General features: G+C 46.8%; 8 protein-coding genes across 8 annotated transcripts; 3 read left to right on the top strand and 5 right to left on the bottom strand.

The window, feature by feature from the left end:
• Nucleotides 1–618: 618 nt before the first annotated feature.
• Nucleotides 619–2658, bottom strand: N7487_003194 (flavin monoamine oxidase family protein; the record flags this gene model as incomplete). The annotated part of the gene is made up of 1 exon (XM_056870941.1): nucleotides 619–2658. The coding sequence occupies one exon, from the start codon at nucleotides 2656–2658 to the stop codon at nucleotides 619–621; it is 2040 nt and encodes a 679-aa protein (XP_056735725.1).
• A 1386-nt stretch (nucleotides 2659–4044) lies between these two features.
• Nucleotides 4045–4443, bottom strand: N7487_003193 (uncharacterized protein; the record flags this gene model as incomplete). Its single annotated transcript, XM_056870940.1, has 1 exon — nucleotides 4045–4443. The coding sequence occupies one exon, from the start codon at nucleotides 4441–4443 to the stop codon at nucleotides 4045–4047; it is 399 nt and encodes a 132-aa protein (XP_056735724.1).
• A 571-nt stretch (nucleotides 4444–5014) lies between these two features.
• Nucleotides 5015–5585, bottom strand: N7487_003192 (copper transporter family protein; the record flags this gene model as incomplete). Its single annotated transcript, XM_056870939.1, has 2 exons — nucleotides 5015–5485; nucleotides 5538–5585. The coding sequence occupies 2 exons, from the start codon at nucleotides 5583–5585 to the stop codon at nucleotides 5015–5017; spliced, it is 519 nt and encodes a 172-aa protein (XP_056735723.1).
• Nucleotides 5586–5997: 412 nt separating this feature from the next.
• On the top strand, nucleotides 5998–7953 carry N7487_003191 (ferric reductase family protein; the record flags this gene model as incomplete). The annotated part of the gene is made up of 1 exon (XM_056870938.1): nucleotides 5998–7953. One exon carries the CDS (start codon nucleotides 5998–6000, stop codon nucleotides 7951–7953), a length of 1956 nt encoding a protein of 651 aa, XP_056735722.1.
• Nucleotides 7954–8520: 567 nt separating this feature from the next.
• Nucleotides 8521–10251, bottom strand: N7487_003190 (CRAL-TRIO domain-containing protein; the record flags this gene model as incomplete). The annotated part of the gene is made up of 5 exons (XM_056870937.1): nucleotides 8521–8996; nucleotides 9059–9158; nucleotides 9218–9259; nucleotides 9311–10052; nucleotides 10130–10251. The coding sequence occupies 5 exons, from the start codon at nucleotides 10249–10251 to the stop codon at nucleotides 8521–8523; spliced, it is 1482 nt and encodes a 493-aa protein (XP_056735721.1).
• Nucleotides 10252–12027: 1776 nt separating this feature from the next.
• On the top strand, nucleotides 12028–12949 carry N7487_003189 (uncharacterized protein; the record flags this gene model as incomplete). The annotated part of the gene is made up of 3 exons (XM_056870936.1): nucleotides 12028–12281; nucleotides 12330–12679; nucleotides 12756–12949. 3 exons carry the CDS (start codon nucleotides 12028–12030, stop codon nucleotides 12947–12949), a joined length of 798 nt encoding a protein of 265 aa, XP_056735720.1.
• A 2486-nt stretch (nucleotides 12950–15435) lies between these two features.
• On the top strand, nucleotides 15436–16623 carry N7487_003188 (uncharacterized protein; the record flags this gene model as incomplete). Its single annotated transcript, XM_056870935.1, has 3 exons — nucleotides 15436–15707; nucleotides 15773–16176; nucleotides 16241–16623. 3 exons carry the CDS (start codon nucleotides 15436–15438, stop codon nucleotides 16621–16623), a joined length of 1059 nt encoding a protein of 352 aa, XP_056735719.1.
• Nucleotides 16624–17363: 740 nt separating this feature from the next.
• N7487_003187 (glycosyltransferase family 2 protein) lies at nucleotides 17364–19415 on the bottom strand (the record flags this gene model as incomplete). The annotated part of the gene is made up of 3 exons (XM_056870934.1): nucleotides 17364–17872; nucleotides 17944–19056; nucleotides 19106–19415. Coding segments are annotated over 3 exons (1932 nt in total), but the record flags the coding sequence as incomplete, so codon positions are not given.
• Nucleotides 19416–23170: the final 3755 nt, after the last annotated feature.

Below are 23170 nucleotides of genomic sequence, written 5' to 3'. Positions count from 1 at the left end.
AGCCACGAGATCCATGAACTCTGCATCTGTTTTGTCCCGGTTTTCTGGGGTCGCAACGAATACGTTTACCCATACTATAGGTCCACTAATGTGGCATCTCTCGTCAGTGTAGATACCGTTGTGTGTAAACATACCTTCTTGTGCCATACTTGATGAATTTTGGTTAGTTTCCATATTAGGGGTTGGCGGAGGGTTAGGATTCTTTTGCCGTAGGCCACTTCTACTTAGAAAACACCACGTTGGAGATCAAGATGGGAATTTATGAGATGTGCTCGTATTATTATATTAACTGGGATGTTGTCAAGACTTTGTTGGGATTAAAGGTCTATGTTTCTTTGATCTAATGGCTTTTTCGTTAATTGGAGATCAGCCAGAAATGGCTTCAATCCTGGATTTCTCAGACAAAGACTCCTAAAGAGCTTGTCTTGATTTCTAGAAGTCGACTGATCAAACATAGGGCCCAGTTGATATAGCAAGTATTGTGCGATATATGTTGGTCATGGATATTATAACTTCATTCTCGCGTATATACTGTTCATCTAACATTATCCACATAAAAGTTCTAATACGTAGCTGCTCTGAGTGAAACACTCTCTATACAACACAAATCCAGATCCTTCACAGCTTAATCCACCTTCCCATCCAAGTCTCAACAATCTCCTTGGCCTCATCAACCAAACCAAGATCAAGCAACAGCTGGGTGGTCCCCCGCACAGCGGAATCCAACGCCGAGAAGATCCAAGCATGAGTATAACTAGTGTGCTCCCCAATAAAGATAGTCTTGAACTCCGTCTGGTAGTAAGCAGGCAAATACAAATCCTGCTGCCCAACAAGTGGACTGGCCCAGGCACCAGCCTGATGCTGATCAACCTCCCAGCACTGGCGATTGTAAACACCGGTAAACTGCTCAGCAGCAATGTCGCCATGGGCCTCAATCATCGCGCGGTGAATCAGCGCAACGTGTTCATCCTCGCTCAGCGCGGCTGTCGACCGAGCTGGGGTTCCCGAGATATATGATGCGAGAATAACACCCGGTCCAGTCGCGTTCATATTGAAGGAGGGGTAGCAGACACTTCCAACGCCGGGAATATCGACTGATCCGCATCCACCGAAGATGGGCTCTTCCAAGTGCTCCCAGAATCGCGTCTTGTAGAGCAGCGACATCTTGCAAGCGGGGTCGTAGTTCATGGTCGAGATAGCCCGGCTCAACAGTGATGAGTACCGGGGTAGATCCCACAGTCTGACTTTACTGAATGGTGCAGCAACGACGGCGTAGTCGTATTCCTTTGTTTCTGGCACCATCTGGAACGGATCGTCGCGCCATGCAACGGCGACCTTACCGGATGTCTCGTTGTACACCAGTCCTGAGACTGTGCGGTTGAGGGTCGTCTTTTCTGCGACGTGGGGATAGAATGCGCGAGGAAGAGACTCCAGACCCTTGTCGATGGTGCGCCATTTAGTGGCTGCGAAGTAGACGTCATCGTAGAGATCGCCCCAAATTGGAGTTGACTCTGTGCCGGCGACGTAGTCGGTTATATTGGAGTCGTAGCCGAGTGCGTATTTCAAATATCCGGCCTCGGACCAGTGGAACATGCCATCCTCTACCGCTTGCTTGTGGGCTTGGTACATGTTGGTTGCGATTTTGCGGATTGTTTCCCGGTTGTTCATTGTGGTGTAGTTGTCGAAAGCGGCTTCCGCTTCTGCGACAGCTGTTTCATTAGATGAAGGTGCTGTGTAGACTAGCGAGGAGTTGGCCGCAACTTGGGCCGCAGTGGGGATTCGCCCGTTGGGGAGACGGTTGCCACCAGAGGCTGCAGGCACGTTGGGACTATTTTGGATAAAAGGAATAAAGTTGACCTGGAGATCTGGCTTGTCTTTGTTCATCTTGTTGAGAACACCGGCGAGTTGGAAGACCATGTGATGATCTTGGATTTCAAGCGTCTCATTGGTGTCGGCATAGGTGATGCTGACCGGGAATCGCATTGGTCCCATCTCTTGATATTGATACTGGTCGGGAGTGGTGTTGTTGAGATATTTGGTACGAATACGACCACCAACTCGACCGGATGATTCATAGATGTGCCAGTCATGGATACCAACAGACTCGAGCAGCAGACTCGTCATCAAGCCGGACATTCCACCGCCAAGGATAGCAACAGAGGTATTCTTCGCCTTGGAAACAAATGCCTTGCTATTCTTCTTTGACTTCATGTAAGCAACTCCGTCAAACCACGGTCCCATGGCATCGGCCACATCGGCGATACTCTCTCGCTTCTTGATAGGCGATGACACCATGATGGGCGAAGAGCGGCCCACAAGTCTCGATCCGGAGAAAGCATGCAGACAGTGCGAATGGGGTGCATCAGACGGTGTGGACCAAACGAATCGCTCCGGATGAGCTTCGCGTTCCACGAACGTGCTCCCGATCTCATGGTGACTCTGCGTCGGATCTTGGATCCCACATTCCCCGTAGACAAGCTGCAGGTGACCTTCGAACTGCGCATCCAGGAACTCGACGTGAATGTTGTGCAAGGAGTCTGTGGTTACACCCCCGGGACTGTGGAACCGTATAACCTCAATGTCTCTCCCCGCAACCCCGGCTAGGCTTAGCCCTGATAGACCCAACCCCAAGAGGGTATGTTGTAGATAAACCTTCATCCTTTGTCCGGACAGGTGTGATGTGGAAATAAAATATGAGCACTTGAAAATAGTCTTTCTGTCTCCGTGCTTGCCGTCCACATTTTATATGTGCTTCTTTCTCTTGCATCGAGTATCTTCGGATCTTCGGAATACTAGGCCTGGTATCTTGACTCACCACTATCTTCAAGGCGGGGAATTCATTGCTACTCTCTTATCTGGCGGTGACATTGGAGCTGGTGAAGATAGCTACGATGTCTGTATCCGCGATATTACCTACGGATACTATAGGCTCCTCTGTTGCTTTAGCATCCATATCATCCATGACCGAGGGACTCCCAGGCTGTTACGTAAAATCGCAGTATGCCAAGAACCACAAGCCTTTAGTTAGCAACTGAAATCTAGCAAGCTAAAAGCGTGGGGATTGTCGAGTGCAGCTGTCACTGGCTGTTCGTTTCCCTTATCAAGGCGGGGGCTTCCGACGCTATACCTTATCTTAGACCGGGGTGTTGAAGCTAGTCCGGGGTCGGTATATTCCATGTCAATCGTGGGGAAGGAGATTGTTTGTAATCAAGATGTATGGTATTCTTATCATTTGGAAGCGTAACGATCCAGGCAGGTACACCCGTGGACAGGTACGCAGGATAAGAAATCGAGCCAATACGGTTTAGCCGCTTCAACGGCTCGGCAAGAGGATCTTGGCACGGTGATCTTGGCATGGTGATCTTGGCACGCCCTTCGGTTGAATACCTTCTCGAAAGGCCGAGGTACATATTAATGCCGGAGCTAATAATACTTAGATTGGATACCTTGTTGATAGTTATCATCCGCTCTCTCATCTATTACCTAGGAATGGGTTGTCTTTCCCTGTCTGGTCCCGAAAATACCCGTTGATATGTTCATGGCAGCTAGTTACTACACAGTTTGACCTTTTGGTTCTTAACAGCAAAATGTCAATAAGACGACTATCCAATTGGTATCCTTATCGGATGAGGCCCAGGGTACTTTGATCTGATCCCAAAATTCCAGTTGACCTCCTATATTTGCTGTTCTTCGTGGCCCCGGGGCCCGGGGAGGACGTTGGGTTACATAATTTTATATCAAATTACTCATAAGGGAGGAGACAGTGAAAGCAAAGATAACACAAAGCGGTAATTCCCATAGCGGTATCTATGGCTCGACCAGGCCCATACATCCGTGGAATAATTCCATGATCAGATCGGGGATATATGTGCATAACTAACGTAGCCGAAAGGCGCCGGATCCACCCAGCCAGTGCGGGGGAAGGTCGGACCGTGTCAATGCCTGAATATGTATACATTGATGCCTAATCTAGTTTCTCCCCTTACTACACATTCCAACTACCTTGGTGAACGCAGTGACATAGCTCAATTCATTAGAGATCAACTAGAATGGAAACCTGGCAAGAACACTTTCCAACCCGATACAAGCAAGCTCAGCACAGTCATCATAAAAGCAATCAGCCAAAATTCCTCGAACATCATCCAATCCAGTCTGGATACCAAGATAATCAAACTGGAATTTGTAGCTCAGAAAGTAGGATCTGGGTAATCCGCGCAAGATGGGCCGTCGTGGAGCCTCCAATACCATCTCCGGGCCAAGTTCATCCATATCACCTAGTAGAGAATCAAGAAGGTCGAGTTGGTCGCACACTCCCCAACAATTCTCCATGGTGAAGCCATCATGTTGTAGTGTGTGTATGAGGCTCTCTAATGTGACTGTGAAGCCTTTGTGGGCCTTGTTGAAGCACTGTTCAAGGTCCTGGGCATCTTCAGGTGAATTCATATCTAGGATAAGGGGGAGTTGTTGCTCCCAAGGTCCTTGTTATCAGTAGTATAGGCAGTTTCCGTATTTCTGTACCAAAAAGTCAAGAATTTAGAGCTTGATGGATGAGTAGGAATTGTTTTAACAACGGCAGCTCTCAAGTGTTGGCGGAATTGAGGCTGTTTAAAACCTCCCGGGCAGCTTTGACAGTCACATCGAAAAGACAGTGGTTCAGGGCATAGAAACCAGCAGAAGTTGCAATACTCATTGTAAGGGTAATTTTATTGCGATTTCATCCTTCGGTTAAATTCTGAGGAAGAAATTCATTGTTCTTGTTGCTAGTTGCTACAGGTATCCAAGACCAGTAACAAAGGGCGAAAATCTCAACATATACAAGACAACAGCGTTGAAAGAAATTTTGGATGAAACAATTGAGCATGATTGAGGGCTTTTGCTCAATTTTGTCTAAGACAACGTGTATGTAAATAATGAAATAGTGGATTATACTCCGTAAGCAGATCCAAAATCAAGTAGTTTCATATAAACCCGCTAAAATAACCAAAAATTTATATACAAAGTTCATATCAAATCATTAATCACAACATATCGTTGTCTCCTCCAATTTCCGTGTTTCATCCTGCACGTCATCTATTCCCACTGTAACAACCATCCAATCACACAAGAACTTTCCCAGCCCCGCACCGATGCAGATGCAAATAATCACGTACACATTGAAGTACATGGCCAGCAGCATAGTGATATAAGCTCCTGCAAAAGTGACTGCATGGATCACAGACCTCGTCAACTGCTGCAATGGCGTTGCTCGAAACGTCACGGCCGTCCGAGCAGATTCAAATTTCTTGGCAAACGTGCCGTGCGCGGCTTGGCGCTCAAATTGGCGGGTCAGGAAGTTGTCGTATTCCCGACCAATGCGCCGACAGAACTCGACCAGTACAACGAGAAGAATTGTGCCAATACAGGTTGCGGCAAACATGCCATTGTTCTTGATCTGCCATCCAGAGGACAGAAAGCAGGCGTTGATGGTGTTAAAATTGAACATCATCTGGTCTTTGGTTAGCGAACCCACTTGAATCTCCAAATCTCTTGGCACTCACCGACACCTCGCAGCTGCTCGAGCTGCTGCTGTGGTCCATGCCCTCCATCTTGACTAGTGTTCTGGGTATAAGAGGATGAGGAATTTGAGGAAATGGCGCGTCCGATCTCAGTGCTCCAGGCCGATGGTCTTATAACCTGGTGGCCTCTCTCCACCTACGCTAAGGCGAAGTGGAGAAACCCACCGATGGCGTGGGAGAAATGTGCTCAAATCGCCGCAAATGCGAAATGGCCACCTTAAGCTTGCAAATGGGGATTCGCGTACTGGCGATTGATAAAACCTCGTGGGCTTCGCTCACAGAATCTCAAACCCTCTTTTACGCTTCGCCATGACCAGATAATCCGTCCAAACAGAATTTTCATCAACTTGAGCTGAATCGTCGCTTCACGTCATCGGAACTGGGCTGAGGCTCATACTTGGTCTTCAACATCAGGCCACTGCACAGGGCAGTTCAAGACACAATGTCGTCCCCCAAATTGGATGTTCGCCACATCCAGAATATGAGCGCGGCGACAGCATTAGAGCCTCATTGGGGATACTACGATCGCGCCCTCCCTTGCACCAGTGATGCAGGATCGTGCGAGTATCTCGACATTGTATACGCATCCCATGACCTGGGAATGCTATATTCAGGCATTCTGTGGTGTGTCATTGGCGCAATTTTGCTTCTCTGGGTCGTCCTGAACCAGTTCAATGCGCCAACAATATCACCAACACTAGCAGCACCACAACTAGCCGGGCTATATAAGGTCCGCCGTTCTATTGCTTCATTAGCCCGAAGATATCTACTACCCGATGCGGCTCGGTTTATCTTCGGCCGGACAACACGTCTTCAAGTGCTCACCCTCGCTGTGTTGGCTGGCTACCTCCTCATCTTCAGCTTTGTCGGCATTCTCTACAACACATGGGTCACACCCGTATCAAAGATGCCCGGTGTATATAATACCCGCAACAGCATCGGTCCATGGTCCGACCGCATCGGTACCCTGGCCTACGCACTCACCCCGCTCTCTGTACTGCTGAGCAGCCGAGAGTCCTTCCTCTCAATCATCACTGGCCTGCCATACCAGAGCTTCAACTTCCTCCATCGCTGGTTGGGCTATATCATCTTCGTGCAAAGCTCCCTGCACACAATCAGTTGGTGTGTCGTCGAGCTGAGAATGTACCAGCCCCAACCCACCGTCGGAATTGAATGGGTCACTCAGACATACATTGTCTGGGGCATCGTCGCCATGATCCTTCTACTCCTCCTCGTCTTGCTGAGCACGCCGTGGGGAATCAGACTCACAGGCTACGAGACCTTCCGCAAACTGCACTACATCCTTGCCATGGTCTACATTGGTGCCTGCTGGGCCCACTGGAAACAGCTCAAGTGCTTCATGTGGCCCTCGCTGATCTTCTGGTTCCTCGATCGTGGAGCTCGTCTCGTTCGCACAGCCCTACTACACTACCACCCCGACCACTCCGGTACTCTCGGTCTAGGCTTCAAGCCCGCCGATGCCACCATCACCCGCTTCCCGGACACAGAACACGGTGATGTCATCCGTCTCGACCTGCACAACAACCAGGACCCCTGGTCCATCGGCGAACATTACTACCTATCCTTCATGAAGTGTAGTATCTGGCAATCCCACCCCTTCACACCACTTAACCTCCCCACTGTCTCAAAGGGCATGGTCAAACACTCATATATCCTCCGCGCGAAAAGCGGCGAAACGAAAAAGGTCGCCGACCTCGCTGCTACCGGCATCCCTACAACACCCGTCATCCTGACCGGCGCATATGGCGAGTCCATAACCAGTCACTTAACACCAAGCACCAATATAATCTGCATTGCCGGCGGGACCGGCATAACCTACGTCCTCCCCGTTCTACTAGACCTTGCCCGCCAGCAACCATCACCAGACCGAAAGGTCGAGCTCATCTGGGCAGTCCGCCACACAGCGAATACAGAGTGGGTGGCAGCAGAGCTGGATCTCTTGCAGAAGGCGCGGAATACGTTAAATCTTGAGATTCGCATTTTCGCTACCCGAGACTCGGGAAGCAAGACGCCCTCGATTGAGAACTCGGATTCCGAAAACTGCAATTTGGCTGTGCCAAAAATTGAAGAGAAGGCCGTGCAGGTCTCGCCTTCTAAGTCTGTTTCTGCGTGCTGTGGATGTGATAAGCCTACGGCTGTTGAGCGGCTTGGGGGTGCTTCGGATGATGTTAATAGACATCCTGATCTACCGCGGTTGGTTGGTGATTTCTTGGCTGAGACGGTGCGAGGCCCGACTAGTGTCTTTGCCAGTGGACCTGGTGGGATGATTAGCGACCTCCGGGATATTGTTGCTTCTTGTAACTCCGGTGGGAAGGTCTGGAAAGGGGAGGAGAGATTTGATGTTAGTCTTATTTGTGATGATCGGTTGGAGTGGTGAATGGGTTTGACGGTTTTGTATATATTGCCCCGGTGGCTGCATTCACGAAGTATATAAGCATCAGGGGTCATGGATTCAATGTACATATTTATCATGACGAATTCTACGGATCATATCTATTAACGAAAGAAATATGCGGCTGTAACAGTGTCACTAGGGTCATACGTTCTGCTCACCTCCTTTCAACGCCGTCCGAGTCCATCAGAAACAAGATGCGTCCGAATTGCTTAATATGTACAAAGTGTTTTTGGTCGAATTAGCAGAGGCAAAACACCACTATTCTTCCCCCTTCCTCCTAGCGGAGTGCATAGAACGGTCTACCATTACGTCGCTTTGCCGGCAAAAAGGAAAGCTGCCGAGGCAAGGATTTGAACCTGGATCGCTGCTGAGCCCCAAAGGGCTCCTCATATGAGGACCAACAACTAGCAGTTGTGCTACAATTGCACCACCCCGGGGAAATTTGTACACAGGGAAACATACTTTTCCGAAAGCGGAAGGTGGGTCATAAAGTAGGTCCACATCATATATCTCCATTCCTGTACATTCTAACTCCCAAAAGAAACATCTCTACTTCGCCTGACCATTGACACTAGCATCCCTCCCAAGTCCACCTCCAGGCAAAAGCATCCCAGTCCGATCAATAAACGACCGCGCTCGAATATAAGGATCCAACTTCCAATAGTTCACGCGGAACTCATCAATAACAGCATTCCGTCGCGACTTAAGCTCCTCTACTTTCGACACCTCTTCCTTTCCATCGGATTGCGAGCTCGCAGAGATCCACGCTGCTGTGGCGCTGATCATCCGGATGCCGATCATCATGCGGTCGTACATAAGTGAGTCGCGCGTCGCCGTGTCTTTCATAACTGCGTTCTCGTCTTTCACGGGCTCGTTATATTTATAGGTCCAGGTGTCGTCGCCCGAGAATTCTTTGGGGATTTTGGTGCGGGGGATGAACTTGTCTAGGTCGGCGATTGACCGCGTGAAATGTACTTTGGATGCGACGACCGGGTCCATCCATCCGTGGATGAGTTTCCAGATTCCTTTTTGGTGGAAGGGCGTGGTGTGAGAATTTGTTGCAGGGTAAACTTATGGAATCACTTACCGGAGAATATCCAGGGTGCGTTGTGGATTAATAGTTGTCCCAGAGACTCGGGGTAGTTTGCTTCGAAGCATTTGAGGATGAACTTGACTGGTGGATATTCCTGTTGCGAACTTCAGCATAAGACCAGTCACCTTGATCTATTAGACTATTAGTTCTTACCATATTGGACAACCCGAATCCTGTTAAATCGAAAACAATTGTCTGCGAACATGTCAGCGTAAGTCAACATCTCAACACCTCAGTCAAACATACCCCGGTTTCAACTGGAGGAGCCACAATGAGTCGCACCGACTCAATGCAATGAACAATATACCGCTCGAGAGCCTCCTCACTCTGAGCACCTGGCTTGTGAATCTTCACTCGAACATAAATAACAGGCCGGCCGTCCCTATCAAAGCCATGAAGGAAGCTCTTTCCTGTTTTGAGTTGGTTGGTAAAGTCGGCACCTTCCTTCTTCTCTTTGGGAGAAGCTTTCGGATTACGGGATTGCTCCAGAGCATACTCCTCTCCCCGGGGCAGAATATCCTCATCCACTTCCATTTCCTTTCTCCATAGGATATTCGACGCCATCATCGAGAATGCCTTTCCAACATCCCATTTCCTGGCGCGCAAGAACCGGAGCAACAAGCTATCCGGATTTTCTTGCTTGATCATTTTCAAAATAGCAAAGCACATTTCCTGTGGTGTCATCTTGGAGAGGATAGTCTCCATAGATTTGATTTCTGTATCCTGTACTCCCAATTCTCGGAGCTGTGAGAAAAGGGAAGCGAAGTGTGCCGGGGTGACCTTTCGATTGGCCATTTCTGAAATGATGTTGTCTTTGGCATTTTCATTCATGAGCGCATCTACTTTGTCGAGTGATTTCTGCTCTTTATTATCCGTGCCATTTTCAGCGGCCGTTTCTCCGTTGGTATCGCCATTTAATTCCGCCGGTACGTTCCCATTCGAGGTTTCTCCGTTGGAATCTTCCCCCTCAATGCGCTGACAATAGCCTCTACCGTGGGCTCATTGATCTTGTCCAAAGCAGCAAATAGCTTGCTAGATGATCCCTTCGGAATCGGGACCTCATACACAGCCGACAGGACAGTCGCAACGGAGGTCAAAATGATGATCCAGAATTCGATTACCTTTCCTTCCTGGTCAGGAGTGAGGTGTCCGAGGTGTCCAGACGTCGGTTCGGTGGTGGAAGACATGGCGTGAATAATAGGTATATTTCAAAGTGGACTTGAGGAAATCAACTCATATTTTAGTCGCAAACTCACTGGCGATGGGGTCTTGTTCTTCAATTCATCCACTGCTGACGGGTCCACATGAATTGAAGGGCTACCTCGGCCACCCCAGATTCACGGGCGAATTCAAAGTTGATACCTCGGTGTTTAAAACCGGTCGATCGTTTGTTGAAATGTGGGTTCTGGTACCTTTACTTTCGTGGGGGATCTTGAAACAGCCTCGATGAACAGGCGCGAACGGACCCTTTGAGGGGAAGCGGGGATGACGATCCCCCATATTGCGGAGAAGATTGTCGCACCGAGGGGTTCGATTCTTCCCAATTTTGAGCTTCGAGTGCATAGAGACGTGAGATTTTAGCGGATGGTTACTTTATTTTTACTGCTTTCGCATATGGCTCTAATCCAAACTAGGTATGCAGAATGTCAAAAGTATATACACACTTTGGTTGTACCAAAGGCACCTATTCCTTCACTACCCTCGGTTATTCCTACTAACTTCCCACTGAGAACATTCATATGCGTTCTGATTCTATGGTTTGCAAATACAAGAATCGTTTCAAAATATGATGTATTGATTTGCCGAAAGACTAGATGACGCAGCCCACTTTTTGCTATAAAGCCTATCTTCTTGGCACCAGCCTCAATCCTACTCGGAACCCTCAAGGCAACTGTTAATGGGTCCAGGGGGTTGAAACTTAAAATTGCCCGGAATCAACCTGCTATTGCTCGCCATTGAATTCTAACTAAGATAGCAACTCCCCGCAACCTCCCGCTAAAATTGCCTGCGAAATGTCCTCGGTGGTACATGCCTGGCCTTAAAAAGGAATAGACGAGATAGATCTAAGGACACGCTTGAAATCTGTTCCTAGTATTTCCTAAAGAGTGTCTATCGGCGTCGTCATATATGTAAGCACAAGATTTCTTCTGGGTTTCACTAGGAGACCGAGGTCTAGCGTAATGTGACTGTGGTGACAATCTGGATGTTTCTATATTGTTTGTACTGTTTGTTTGCCTGTCTAGATAGGATCCTCGCTCGATCTTTCCTTTCTTTTCCTTTTGTACTGTTTGATCTTGGCGATGGCCTGCCAATCCTTACTAGATCTCCTCAAAGTCCATAAATAGGGGCCCAAGGCCCAACCAGCAGTGGGCTATAGGCTATTATGGGCCCCCATCGATAGCCCATCAGAGCCCATTAAGGGGTTCTTGGCGCGTACAACCCGGTGTCTCGTAATCGCTATATTCTAGCCTCCTACTAATTGTATAGAGTTATAATAGGTATATAATTATATATTTTAATTTTAGACAACATCCAGCTAGTGGAGGTCGAGATATTATGAAAGAAAAGGTTAATATTGATATTTTAGATGTTCGATATATATTTAATTTATATGGAAGTACCACCACTTTCTAAGTGAACCTCTGCCATTTAAACCATATCTAAATACCGCATTTTCTCGCGTGTTTAAACGTGATATATAAAATCAACTAATATCAAACTCGGAATTGACTACAATAATAAAATAGCACCCTGCCCCAAAGCCCAGCCCCTTTGCGGGTTTTGTTAGGTTAGGCTATATATAGGCTTTGTGGGCTTTGCGGAGGTCTATCCTTAACCGCCCGGTCCCACTTGCGGTGCGATCCCAAACAAGCCATACTCGAAGCTCGAAGTTCGGACTACAACATTCTCCCCACAAAAGGCCACATGAACCAGTGTCAATCTTTTTGACTTTGTGTATAACAATGACGAGCAATATTCCCCATATCCTCATGCATCCCTCCAAGGCGCTTCCCCAATCGCCCTGGGCAGTCTCGTCCGCCCTTCCATCCCGAATTGACCCGTCCTTGCTGGTTGAAGAGGAGAGCTCTCCCTACTACGAACCAACCTATTTTTATCCGGCGCGGATTGGTGAAATCCTTCATGACCGGTATCAAATTGCGACCAAGCTTGGTCACGGAAGCAGATCGAGTGTGTGGCTTGCAAGGGACCTTCACCAGTTCGTATTAGTCTAATCACATTTTTAAGGTATATGCCGACAGTCTAGGTGGTGCTGGTCGAACCAGCGATATGTGGCTCTTAAAATAAACTCCAATAATTCCCACGCATGGAAAGCTGCTGGTGACGTCGAGATGGAGGTTTTGCGACATATAACGAGAGCGAATTGTCAACATGAGGGCTGGCGTTTCGTTCGAAAATTACTTGACTCGTTTCCTGTCCAGGGAATCTCAGGGAGACATGTATGTCTCGTCTTCGAACCTTTACGTGAGTCTCTGGGAAATTATTGCCAACGATGGCAAGATGGCGTGATGCCACCAGAGATTTTCAAAATAATCCTCCAAGAAATACTCCAAGCGGTTGATTATCTCCACACTGAATGTCATATCATTCATACCGGTAAGAATTCTTAGTTGTGTTAGTCAACAATATCTTTCAATTAGATATCTTATATATAACTAACACTGCATTTCAGGAACACTCAAAAAGGAAGACCTTATCCCTAGTAAATTTAGCTCTGAAAGCACCCTCTCCATGTTTAATGGGGAAGAAAAGAGGATTTTTATTAGCTTCATCAACCGGATGATCAAATGGAAACCCGAAGAGCGAAGTACAGCGAAGGATCTACTGCTGGATCCATGGCTTCACAATGATTATCCGCAAATATGAGGCAGTCTTCGATTTTTGTTAAGCGATTATTCCGTCAAACCTAGCGATTGCAAGCTGATAGCTAAGGGGCGTTGTTAGGGAATGAGCTAGGCGGTATAAGTTATATCTTATGTACATAGTTCCGAGTAATTAATCTACCATTCCTATACTTTCCAAATGGGGCTGACCCTCGTTATTAAGAGAAATTGCAATGTTGGTGAATCTGCTCCGCACTCGGCACATTCCTCAAAGTTAAAAAGGATCAAATATTAAATGCAAACCGTATTAGGAGGTAGGTATGACTGACGTTGAACGACTTAAACCGACTAAGTCAAACTCCAAACCTTCAATTGGTGTATAAATATCTTCACTTAGTAGTGATATGGAAGTGACCTGTCGGGAGGGGGGCTCCGCCAAAATATAATAAATTTCAGTGAAACTTTCGCTATCTATGGAGTGCCTTAGATCTTCCCACGCCCCAAGAAGGCGACTGGAATATTAACAAATAGCAAAGATGATGCATTAGATCAATTCTCCAGGCCATCTTTGACGCTGCACCAGAAGACAGATCATGCGATAACTGGGCAAAATCCGCTCCTCCCTTTCGAAATTACGCTTTGATCAAGCCCTAAACCCTAAATCACTTTTACGGATGGAAGACGATTATACTCTATAAAGGTGTCTTTCTCCAGCTCTTATTTGGCATGGCGGCGATGAGCTTGATGAAGACGACATCCCAGTTTGACAACGAAGCATAATTCTACAAAGCGCAGACCTTGGCTTTGCTTGCTCATGTGAGAGAACTTCCTATGGAGCACCATATCTTCCATGCACCGGTGCCTACACGGCAGGAATACAATACGTTCAGTGAATATTACACTGCTACGGATAGTTGGAATGACTACGTTACTGTGGGATCAAAGATCGAGAGCGAGAGATAGGGTCGAGTATACCTCCGTTGGCCTTGCTATCTTGGATTTTGTTCCCTTGCTAACCGAAAGAGAGAACCAAATCATCAGCCCTGCCTTTCCATTGTTCCATCCCGACCTGAGTCTCAACGATTTGTTCGTTGATGACGATCTGAATGTGACGTGTATAATTTATTGGGCTGCTTGTACCTCATCTGTTCCAAAGTCAATGCTACTAGTCTGTCCCTTGACTGCATAGCCTCAGTTGTGGAAGGTTTTCTTTCTTGAGAAAGGGTTTAATGGCCAATCAGCCTTTCCTTTCGAAAACAGTAATGATCTTTGGCAATTCTCTCGGTTAGTTAATCTGGATTCTATCCAGGATTACGGTCACCTCTCAAAGCTTTTCCAACCACTTGCCCCCAGATAGGAGCTTCATGCAAATCTTCGTGACTTGAAGAAATGCAATGGGTTTATCAACTCGTTGAGGGCCCTATCCCAATCCACCACGACATCCGAGGAAATACGGAATGAGAAAGAGTACTTTGAATGTAACGGGCCCGAGAGATTGGCGCTAGCACACCATATGACGACAATGGCAAATCTGGATCAGCACCTCTGGAAGTGGGTTTCGATATACTTGAAGGAGCGAGAAACATACATGTTCCCCACCCTTGAGCGGGAAGTTAAGTGAAATCTGTCGAAATTGTCTCAGACATCAAAATCCTTGGTCTGTCAACCTGAAAGGGGCCCAAATAATCACCGCTGAGGGCATTACGGCTCACCCCGTACTTTTATAATACAGGCACGGGGAAGCTTTAGGCTCACTGGGATAATCGTAATGCAATAATATTGATTTAAGTTTCTCCTTCTATGGTAACAGGGCCGGGATAATATGCCTGCTTCGATGGGATTTTAAGTATGCTCACGGCTAAGATTAGAAAGGCGACAAGCGCTTTACGGATATTTCAATTTTATCTCCAGCCTACAGGAACCGTAAACTATGAGTAGGGGGGTGGGCCTAGTACTAAAAGCGTTAATCCATAGAGTATTAGCTCGTCCATATGGAGTGTCTACTTTAGCACAGGGCATGAAATAATACTAATACCAAGGATGATAATACTAACATTACACTAAGGACTGTAATAATTAAAATTACGATGAAAACGATAGAGAAAATAGTGATAAGAATACTACGTAATAGTAGAAGCAACCTTCGAGCGATAAAGATGATACTAACGAGAATGATATCAACGAGATTTATACTGGTGCAAAGTATAATGAAAAGAATGTTGATAAAGATGACGCTGGTGGAGATAATGAAGATAATACTGAAGATGATAATAGAATTACGAGGACTTTACAGGGTGTAAATGGTGATAAGTGGTATTCTCGCCGAACGGGGTTTGTCGGGATTTGCCTTTCGGCACGCCTGCACGGCAACTTTATATAATTTTGGATGGAACCATAAAATTCCATCGGGCTATCTTCGGGATATGCTCTCGGGTTCGGGTTTGCACATCTATCTACTTATGTAGTTTATAAAAGGCTCCTGGTGTAAGCAACGTAAGTCAAACACTCTCAAGCTCGCAACCCACCACAATGCGTCTCACTCTAGTGTCAATGCTGTTGGGAACTGCCCTTGGCATCCATCATGGGCAGCCAACTGCAACCAACTCTACAAAGTACAATAATTTGACTGTCGCCATAGTCCGAGCGCCACCAGCAAACTGGCCGCTTCCCGTGATGAACAAGAACTGGACGGACGTGAAATTCGATCTCAACCAGACGGTAGTCAAAGCCACCCACCTTATCGAAGATGCTGCCAACGCTGGAGCCAATCTGGTTGTCTTCCCTGAGCTATGGTTCCCCGGGTATGTTCTCTGTCCTAGGCACAACCAACAGTGAAAAATACTGATCCTGGCTCCGTATTCTCTAGGTATCCTAAAGGCATCGCGGACAGCACATCCATGAAAGACCATATCCAAAACTACTTTGACAACTCTCTGATCGTCGGCAGCCCCCAATGGGACACCCTCATTACTGCCGCCAAGCATAACCAGGTTTACATCGTGCCAGCATTCTCGCATCGCGAAGGTGACCTCATCTACATGGCGCAAGCACTCATTTCGCCGGAGGGCGAGGTCCTTTTGCTGCGCCACAAGCTGCGACCATCAGGAGGTGAACGTGAGATCTGGTCCGACGGAACCATCGAAGATCTCAAAGTGATCGCGACTCCGTACGGCCGCTGGGGTCTGTTGGAATGCTGGGAACATTTCCACCCCGCTATGACCTTCAATGTCCAGTCCCAGAAGGAGACACTACACATCGCATCCTGGCCATGTAAGCTGAACTTCAAATGCTTTTCCTGCAAGCTGTGTGCCTCCCTGCTAACTCTAATTTAAAGTCACTCCTAACGAAGGTGATTCTGACGCATTGGCCTTTGAGGCTGCCGAGGTGAATGTGGCCGCCGCGCGGACCTACGCTGTCAACACAGGCGCACCCCTTGCTTTTGCTTCTGTCGGAAACGTACGCTTCATCGGCAGTGATGGTCTTGATGGCAAGGTGGTTAATGCCTCGGTCTCCTTTGAGGATGTACCCTTGGTGTTCGCATCCTTCAACACGACGGGGCTTGCAGAGACGGCACCGTATGATGCCGACGCGGAGCAGTCTTGGGGAATACTGGGACAGATCAATGCGGGATTCCCATCGTATATTCCAAACGTTCTGGGTAAACTGGTTCCGCGTAGGAAGATTTCCATCTCGAAACTTCTTGCCCGTGCTGGGTGAGGTACCATTTACTCTTACTATTAGAAGTATGGCCATTTTTTGAATGGAGGCAGAAAGGTTCTTGTTGGGATGTCTCCGTCTAGCCGTCTGTTTCCGTGCTAGAAAAATCTTGTCTCTTTTCTATACTTATATATTAAGAGTATTTTCTCCTATGAGCTTTGCTATCAGGTGTTTATTGCACATAGAATGTTCTCAGGCATTTTAAGATCATCCTAACTATCCCAGTTACCCTTGGCCAAGGAATGATGAACAATTTGCGGAGTATTATGGTAGTTACATTAGGATTAATATGTCAATGTGGTAATTAATCATATCGGTTCTACTAGTAGGAGATTTATTTACTAGCTTTTGGGTCTTACTATATGGCTGCAGTCTTTTGTTCTGGCTAGAAAGTAAAAGAGGATACTTGTAAAGACACCACTAAGCCACTACAAGGACACCGCGAGGATATGACGGGAATACGACGAAGATAGTACGAAGACGTGATGGAATACGAGGAGACCGACAGCATAGGTATAGAACACCAACAGAACACCAACAAAAAGAGGTATCAAGGCATAAATAAACAGCATCTCTAATAACATGTTGGGAGAACCAAAATCGAGTGCTAAATGCATATGTGCTCGCACTGGACAAGGAAAGCGCCCGCATAAAATTGCGTTGTGGGTAATCTCGATTTCTTTATCTGCATCCCCGACTTCAAGAATATGATATACAATGTAAAACCAAGCTTCCAAGCCCTATAATATCACAACGCCCATAAGCGCCCCAAAAAGAACAATTGGCACCACAAAGGAGCAGCAGAGGCCGAGGAAAGACTTGTCAGAGCTAAGTTCCTCTTCAACCTCCGCTCGTGGGTACGATATTCCCTTCTTGGTGGTGAGTAATCTAGTGTTTCTGGGGTGATATATCGGGGAATTGAAAAGATGAGCAATAGGTACCCAATTGTTGACAATGGCCAAAAAGCACAAGTGCAGCAACGGCGGCCAAGCGATTGTAGTGAGCAGTTTGGGAATTGTCGGTCCATTTCCGGAGATAGCCACCCAGACAGCAAAGAGCATAGCTCCCGCAGTCGCAATAAAAAGACAAATGTTCAACAAGGTACCGCTTTGAAGAGTATCTGTGTATGCTTTTTGAAATGACGAAATAGATGTAGCATTTTCACTCGAATTGGCAGTGCTTCCGGTAACAAAAGATCCCTTTGGCTTGCTTCCAAGTAAATGGAAGCGTGTAATAGCGTATAAATGGGCTAGTGAGGCAATATGTCAGTATCAAGTTCCACGCTCGATCAGACATGAGGAAATTCTCAATCAAACTTACCAGCAGCAAGCCAACTATTTTCTGCGTGTGCGAATGGCGCAAATGGAACACCCGCGTGTGCACTTCGAGCCCAATCATATGCCCATGCAGACGCAACATGAGCAATGGCCAGAATAAGCTGGATCTTGACCTCAAACGCCGATCCAGCAGAAATAAATCCACCATCAGACACAAGAAGAAAAGGCAGAGCGACAAACCCAACTGAATAGGCCACAAGACCTGCCATAATAGACAGTCCTCCAAGGGCAATATCCCAACGCAGATTCTCAGGGATCTCCTTGCTGACAGAAGGGAACAATAGAGAAATCTGCTGAGAGTGCCCAATGTGCCATCGATTCCGCTGTTTGAGATGCCCAGCAAGAGAGGTAGGAACGAGGCCGAATTGCAAAACCTCTTGTACCTGCGTGGTGCGCTTCCCCAGCCCTCGTAAGATCAACGAAAGCTGCCAATCCTCCGAGAAAGAATAGGTCGGGTATCCGCCCGCGTCAAGAATCGCGTTGCGACGGAAGACTGCGCCTGATCCAGCGTCTAGTGCATGGCCGAGAAGATCGAGTTCCGTATTCTCACAGGTGTAGAAGTAAGCCCGTGACTGGGAGAGGGGATCGCCACGGGGTAGGTTATAGAAATATTGTCGCGTGGTCAGCAATGCTGCCTCCGGGTCTTCAAGTAGATGGGGCAGCGTTGCGCGCAGAAACTCCGGCATTAAGATGGAGTCAGCGTCGACGACTGTGCAGAACTCGGGCGGGTCTTCAGTTTGTAGGGAAAACAGAGCATAGTTGAGGTTGCCTGCTTTAGCAAAGGATTTCCCAGATTGCTTGCCGCGGGTATGATAGGACAGGTGGGTCCACTTCGTGTTGAGCTTCATAATCGCGTTTCGCAGCTCAATTGATCCCCCGTCGTCCAGAAGCCGGACTCGAAATCGCGAAGCTGGGTAGTCTAAAGCACATGCTGCTCGGACTGTATCCAAGATGATTTCGACTGGTTCTCCGCAGCATGTTACTAACACATCAACTCTGGGCAGGTTCTCATTGCTGCGTAGTCTCTTGCGGGGTGTCCGCTGCGGGGGCCTTGTTGTTGCGGCTAAGGACAGGCGTTGGTGGTTCAGGGACATGTCTGACGGGATCAGCCGCTGCTCGGTGTTCTTTATTGGAAAACAACTTACGACCAAATAGACCCTCAACGCCAAGCATTATCCACATCTTCCATGTTCTGTCCAGAGTTGTCAAGATGAAAAACAACCGCACTGCAAAGTAGATGTAGGTGGTCCATATTGCTGCTTGCGCAATACGGCGGAGATATTCCCGGTATTTCTGCGCAAACAGGGTACGATCATCCGGGGAAAGCTCCTCAACATCGTAGACATGGTCAGGAAACATTGAAGCGAAATTTGTGCCGTTGAGTTGTCTGGTTGTGATTCTGTTGCATATTCCAAGGTTATATATTTGGTTGTCAAGAATACCACGACACAAGTTGTCTTTGAATTCTCAAGGATTTTTCCTAGGCTTTTAAAGAAAAACTTTCCATCCAAAAAAATTAAGGGGTATGAATGCATCTAGGGCTATCTGCAAGCCCCATTTTCTTCTAGAACTTACTGTGTCTATTTATACTATCTACATGAGGACTATTGTTGCCGAGAACCAATCATTGCACCCCATGGTATGAACGTTAATAGCGCTAACCTTAACTAGCCGTGAATTGTAAGCGGATCCACATCCTTGTCATCCGATTGGTTCCCTATTCTATGAGATCGAAGATGGCATCTGGGGACTTTCGACAGGTTGGCGCTATGGTGTTTTATTGTCTCAGACAATCATGATGGTCTAGCTTGTTCGGTTTTCTTCTGACTTCCAGTTATGCGCATAGGAAATTAACAGAAGAAAACGAGTAAAAAGGCCCAGACTGTGACAAGTGATAAACGTACGGCTGATCACAGACCAAGAAAGGATAGAGCCAATAACCCAAGTAGCACATAACCTAGCGGTTTCTTTTTTTGGTGAAAATTGCGTGGATTAGAATAGCATCCTTAGGTACCCCGCCCTGGGCTTCCAGATTCCGATGTTATGCGATCGACGATCCCCTGCGGAGAAATGGCATTAACGACTTGATACAGGCAAAAGCTCCCGGTTAGCTTTTATCATTACAATAGAGGCAATTGTTTGTTTCAAATTCGTGGACACACGACCGTGTCATCTTCGAATCCTAGCCGCACTTAACTTTGTTGAGGAGAGCATCCATCTCTGTGATGATGAAGGCCTCCCTCTTGAACGTGGTCAGTTATTATCCATGTAAGTCTTCAAAGATGTGGTTCTCATAGGGATTTACAATCTCGTCGTTAGTACTTTATCCAGTCTGAACTGATCGAACATCTGCCTTATCAAGATGGAGACCAAAGAATGACCTAGCGTATTGAGGGCAGTTGCACATCCCTCTTAGGATCCAGGGTACGTAATGCGTACGACCTGGCGGCCACTAGCTAGAATAGCCTTGATAAATAGATGATAAGGAGAGGACTTTAGTCTAGGTGAGTGAGTATGGTGCTATTAAATAAAACTAGGGATATAATAAGTATTATTCGGCTAAGAGGGCATTATTTATCTGTTCCTCCTATAGGATGATTCAATCTACGAAAGCAATAGAACGAGCAAGAAAGAATCATATGAGAAGGCAATAAAAAATGACAGAAAATGAGAAACCCAGCCAGCACCTATATCTAGGCCACGCTCAAACTATAATCCATTTGGTTTGGGGGGTTGGGAGAGCTTTTTTCTTTTTTTTCTTTTTTAATTCGCGGATTGAGTGAATGGAACGGCGGCAGCCGGGCCCGGGGGGCTACCTGCATATTTAATCCGTGCGAGCCCACTCAACCACTGGGGGGTCTGTCGGTTGGCAGGAAGTTATTGGCCTGAAACTTATAGAAGTCTGGGGAAACATATGCTTCCTAAAATGGAAGGTGGGTCGTATCACGTGTTGGTGCCTGGAGATCATATGCTTAAATATAACTACATCTATGAAAGAAAATACAGCCATTTTACTACTAGACTATAACAAAAAAACATGCTTCCTGTTTAAGGCCTATGGGTGCCATATCCCAGACTGACACGCCCCCAGGGGATGCCGACTTGTCGGATTCCTCGTAGCATGTGTATATACTATCTATCGTCTTATTATGGTCTTCTTAGATTTATCGGTGGATCACTCCTTTTTAGTTATCTCAAACCCTCTGGGCGGGCACTTTGTTCCAGGGCTGGAGCTTCTGAGTCCCTGGTTTTCCACGGTCTCGAATCACAAAATTATACAAGGGTACGGGAACCAATATATTTGTGAATTCTGGTTCTTGAACTAACGACTAGTATTCCCAGGCACTTAGAACAATCTGGGCTTATAGCTGTTAGAAATTGACCTGAGCAACAATATATGGTAAAAATGATATATGTAAAATTAACTAAATTGACAAAATCCGCTGTTTTAACAATATATGCGGGCATCGCTGGTTAAGCGATGTATAGACTTTTGTATGGTACCGTTATCATGACGGTCCATATATTTTCCTGGTTGTAAAGACTGTGTAAATTCCACCATGCATCATATATGGTACTCGACAATATACAATATTGTCCCGCGAGGGTTGATTCCCTCTTAAAGGAATTCCTAAAAAGAAGCAGTGGTTAAGGTGAGCAGAGAGACATATACAAAGGCAATAAGAATTGACAAAAAGTGAGAATGCCGGCCAGCACCTATGCCTAGGCCACGCCCAACCCCTTTTTGGGAGTTAGGAGAGCATTTTTCTTTGGTTTTTTATTTAATTCGCGGATTGAGTGGATCAAACAGCGGCAGCCGGGCTCGGGGGTTACCTGCGTGTTTAATCCGTGTGCGCCCACTCAGCCGCTTGGGGGGACTGTCGGTTGGTAGGAAGTTATTGACCTGAAATTTATACAAACAGATCTTACCAAAAGGGGAAGGTGGGTCCATCCATTTGATATCGATTTCGAAGGCTCATTCTTCACATCCCTGCCAATGGGTTTGTTTAGAACCATTCAAATTATTCGGCGATCATACTTCTTTCATGTAAACATATACCAATTCTTCGTTAACTGCTCCAGTTGCCTTACTGCCTGCACAGGTTGTAAGGGCGATTTCTTCCAGCTGCAAATCTCGGAAATGAGACACCCTTAGGCCAATATCACAGACAACTTCTTCATCCAGCGCTGTATGAAGTTAATCAACGTTATAAACTGGACTAATTCAAGTACATATGGGTCATACACCGATGCAACACCCAGCCCAACTTCTTCGAGGCCTGACTGTGTTACACGCTCATCAAATCCACTCAATAGTGGTACGGATAATCGAGTCTTATAACCCGCTTTTTATAGTAGCAGCATATCCTTGAGGCCTTGTATCGCTGAACAGGACCGTGTTTCCCGGGGAACGGGTCTAGATAAACTCATACTTTCAGTTCAAGGCTTCCCCACCCGGCACAACTTGAAACCTTCCCGAGGTCTCATTCGACGCCAAACACCCATGTATATCATCTGGCCGCGCCACTCATTAACATTCTCAACTGTTGCAGGTCCCAAATCGCAAAAACGGTAAAGAAGTTCATTTTGGCTTGGAGACCAACCGCCGCCGTAATCTTGCCCCATTTTACAACGCAACGCATGTTTAACAAAGAGAAACATGACCCAGGATGTTGAGATTTAGAAGCTACTTGGATATGAAGCAATTAGTGGCTCCGTCTTCTCCATATCTTATTAGCGTGACCTTTCTCTAATCACCCTAACTCAGCTATCGAGGTGAATTTTGCGCCCTCACTGAGAGACATCCCACCACCACTTGTTTCTGTACAACGTGTCCAAGGGAGCCTAGGTTGTTTCCCTAATCGGCTCAACGGCTGTTATCCGTTACAGCTTGACGATTCCACCATTCTCAAAGTCGGACGAAAAGTCCACATGGGAGAGATGGAGGCTATTATTATGGACAAGAATCAAACTTCAGTCCATGTTGCTAAGGTGCTCAACGCTTACATGATTGAGGAAATTGGATCCATCTTGATGGGGAAAATACACGGCTGTCAGGTTTTTGAAAGCTGGCTAAAATTACCCCGAGTGCTGAAGCAGTTCATTGCACAGGAACTACAAAGCCATATACAGCAATGGCAAAAAATCGAGTGGTCATTTTTCGGGACTGTCATATAGCGGCCATGTCAGGAGATCATTTGACAAAATCC

The sequence above is a fragment of the Penicillium crustosum genome (genome assembly GCF_028827405.1).
Source record: "Penicillium crustosum strain IBT 35664 chromosome Unknown utg000001l_segment0_segment0, whole genome shotgun sequence".
In the NCBI taxonomy this organism is placed as follows: domain Eukaryota; kingdom Fungi; phylum Ascomycota; class Eurotiomycetes; order Eurotiales; family Aspergillaceae; genus Penicillium; species Penicillium crustosum.
This window is presented reverse-complemented; position numbering and strand designations above follow the sequence as displayed.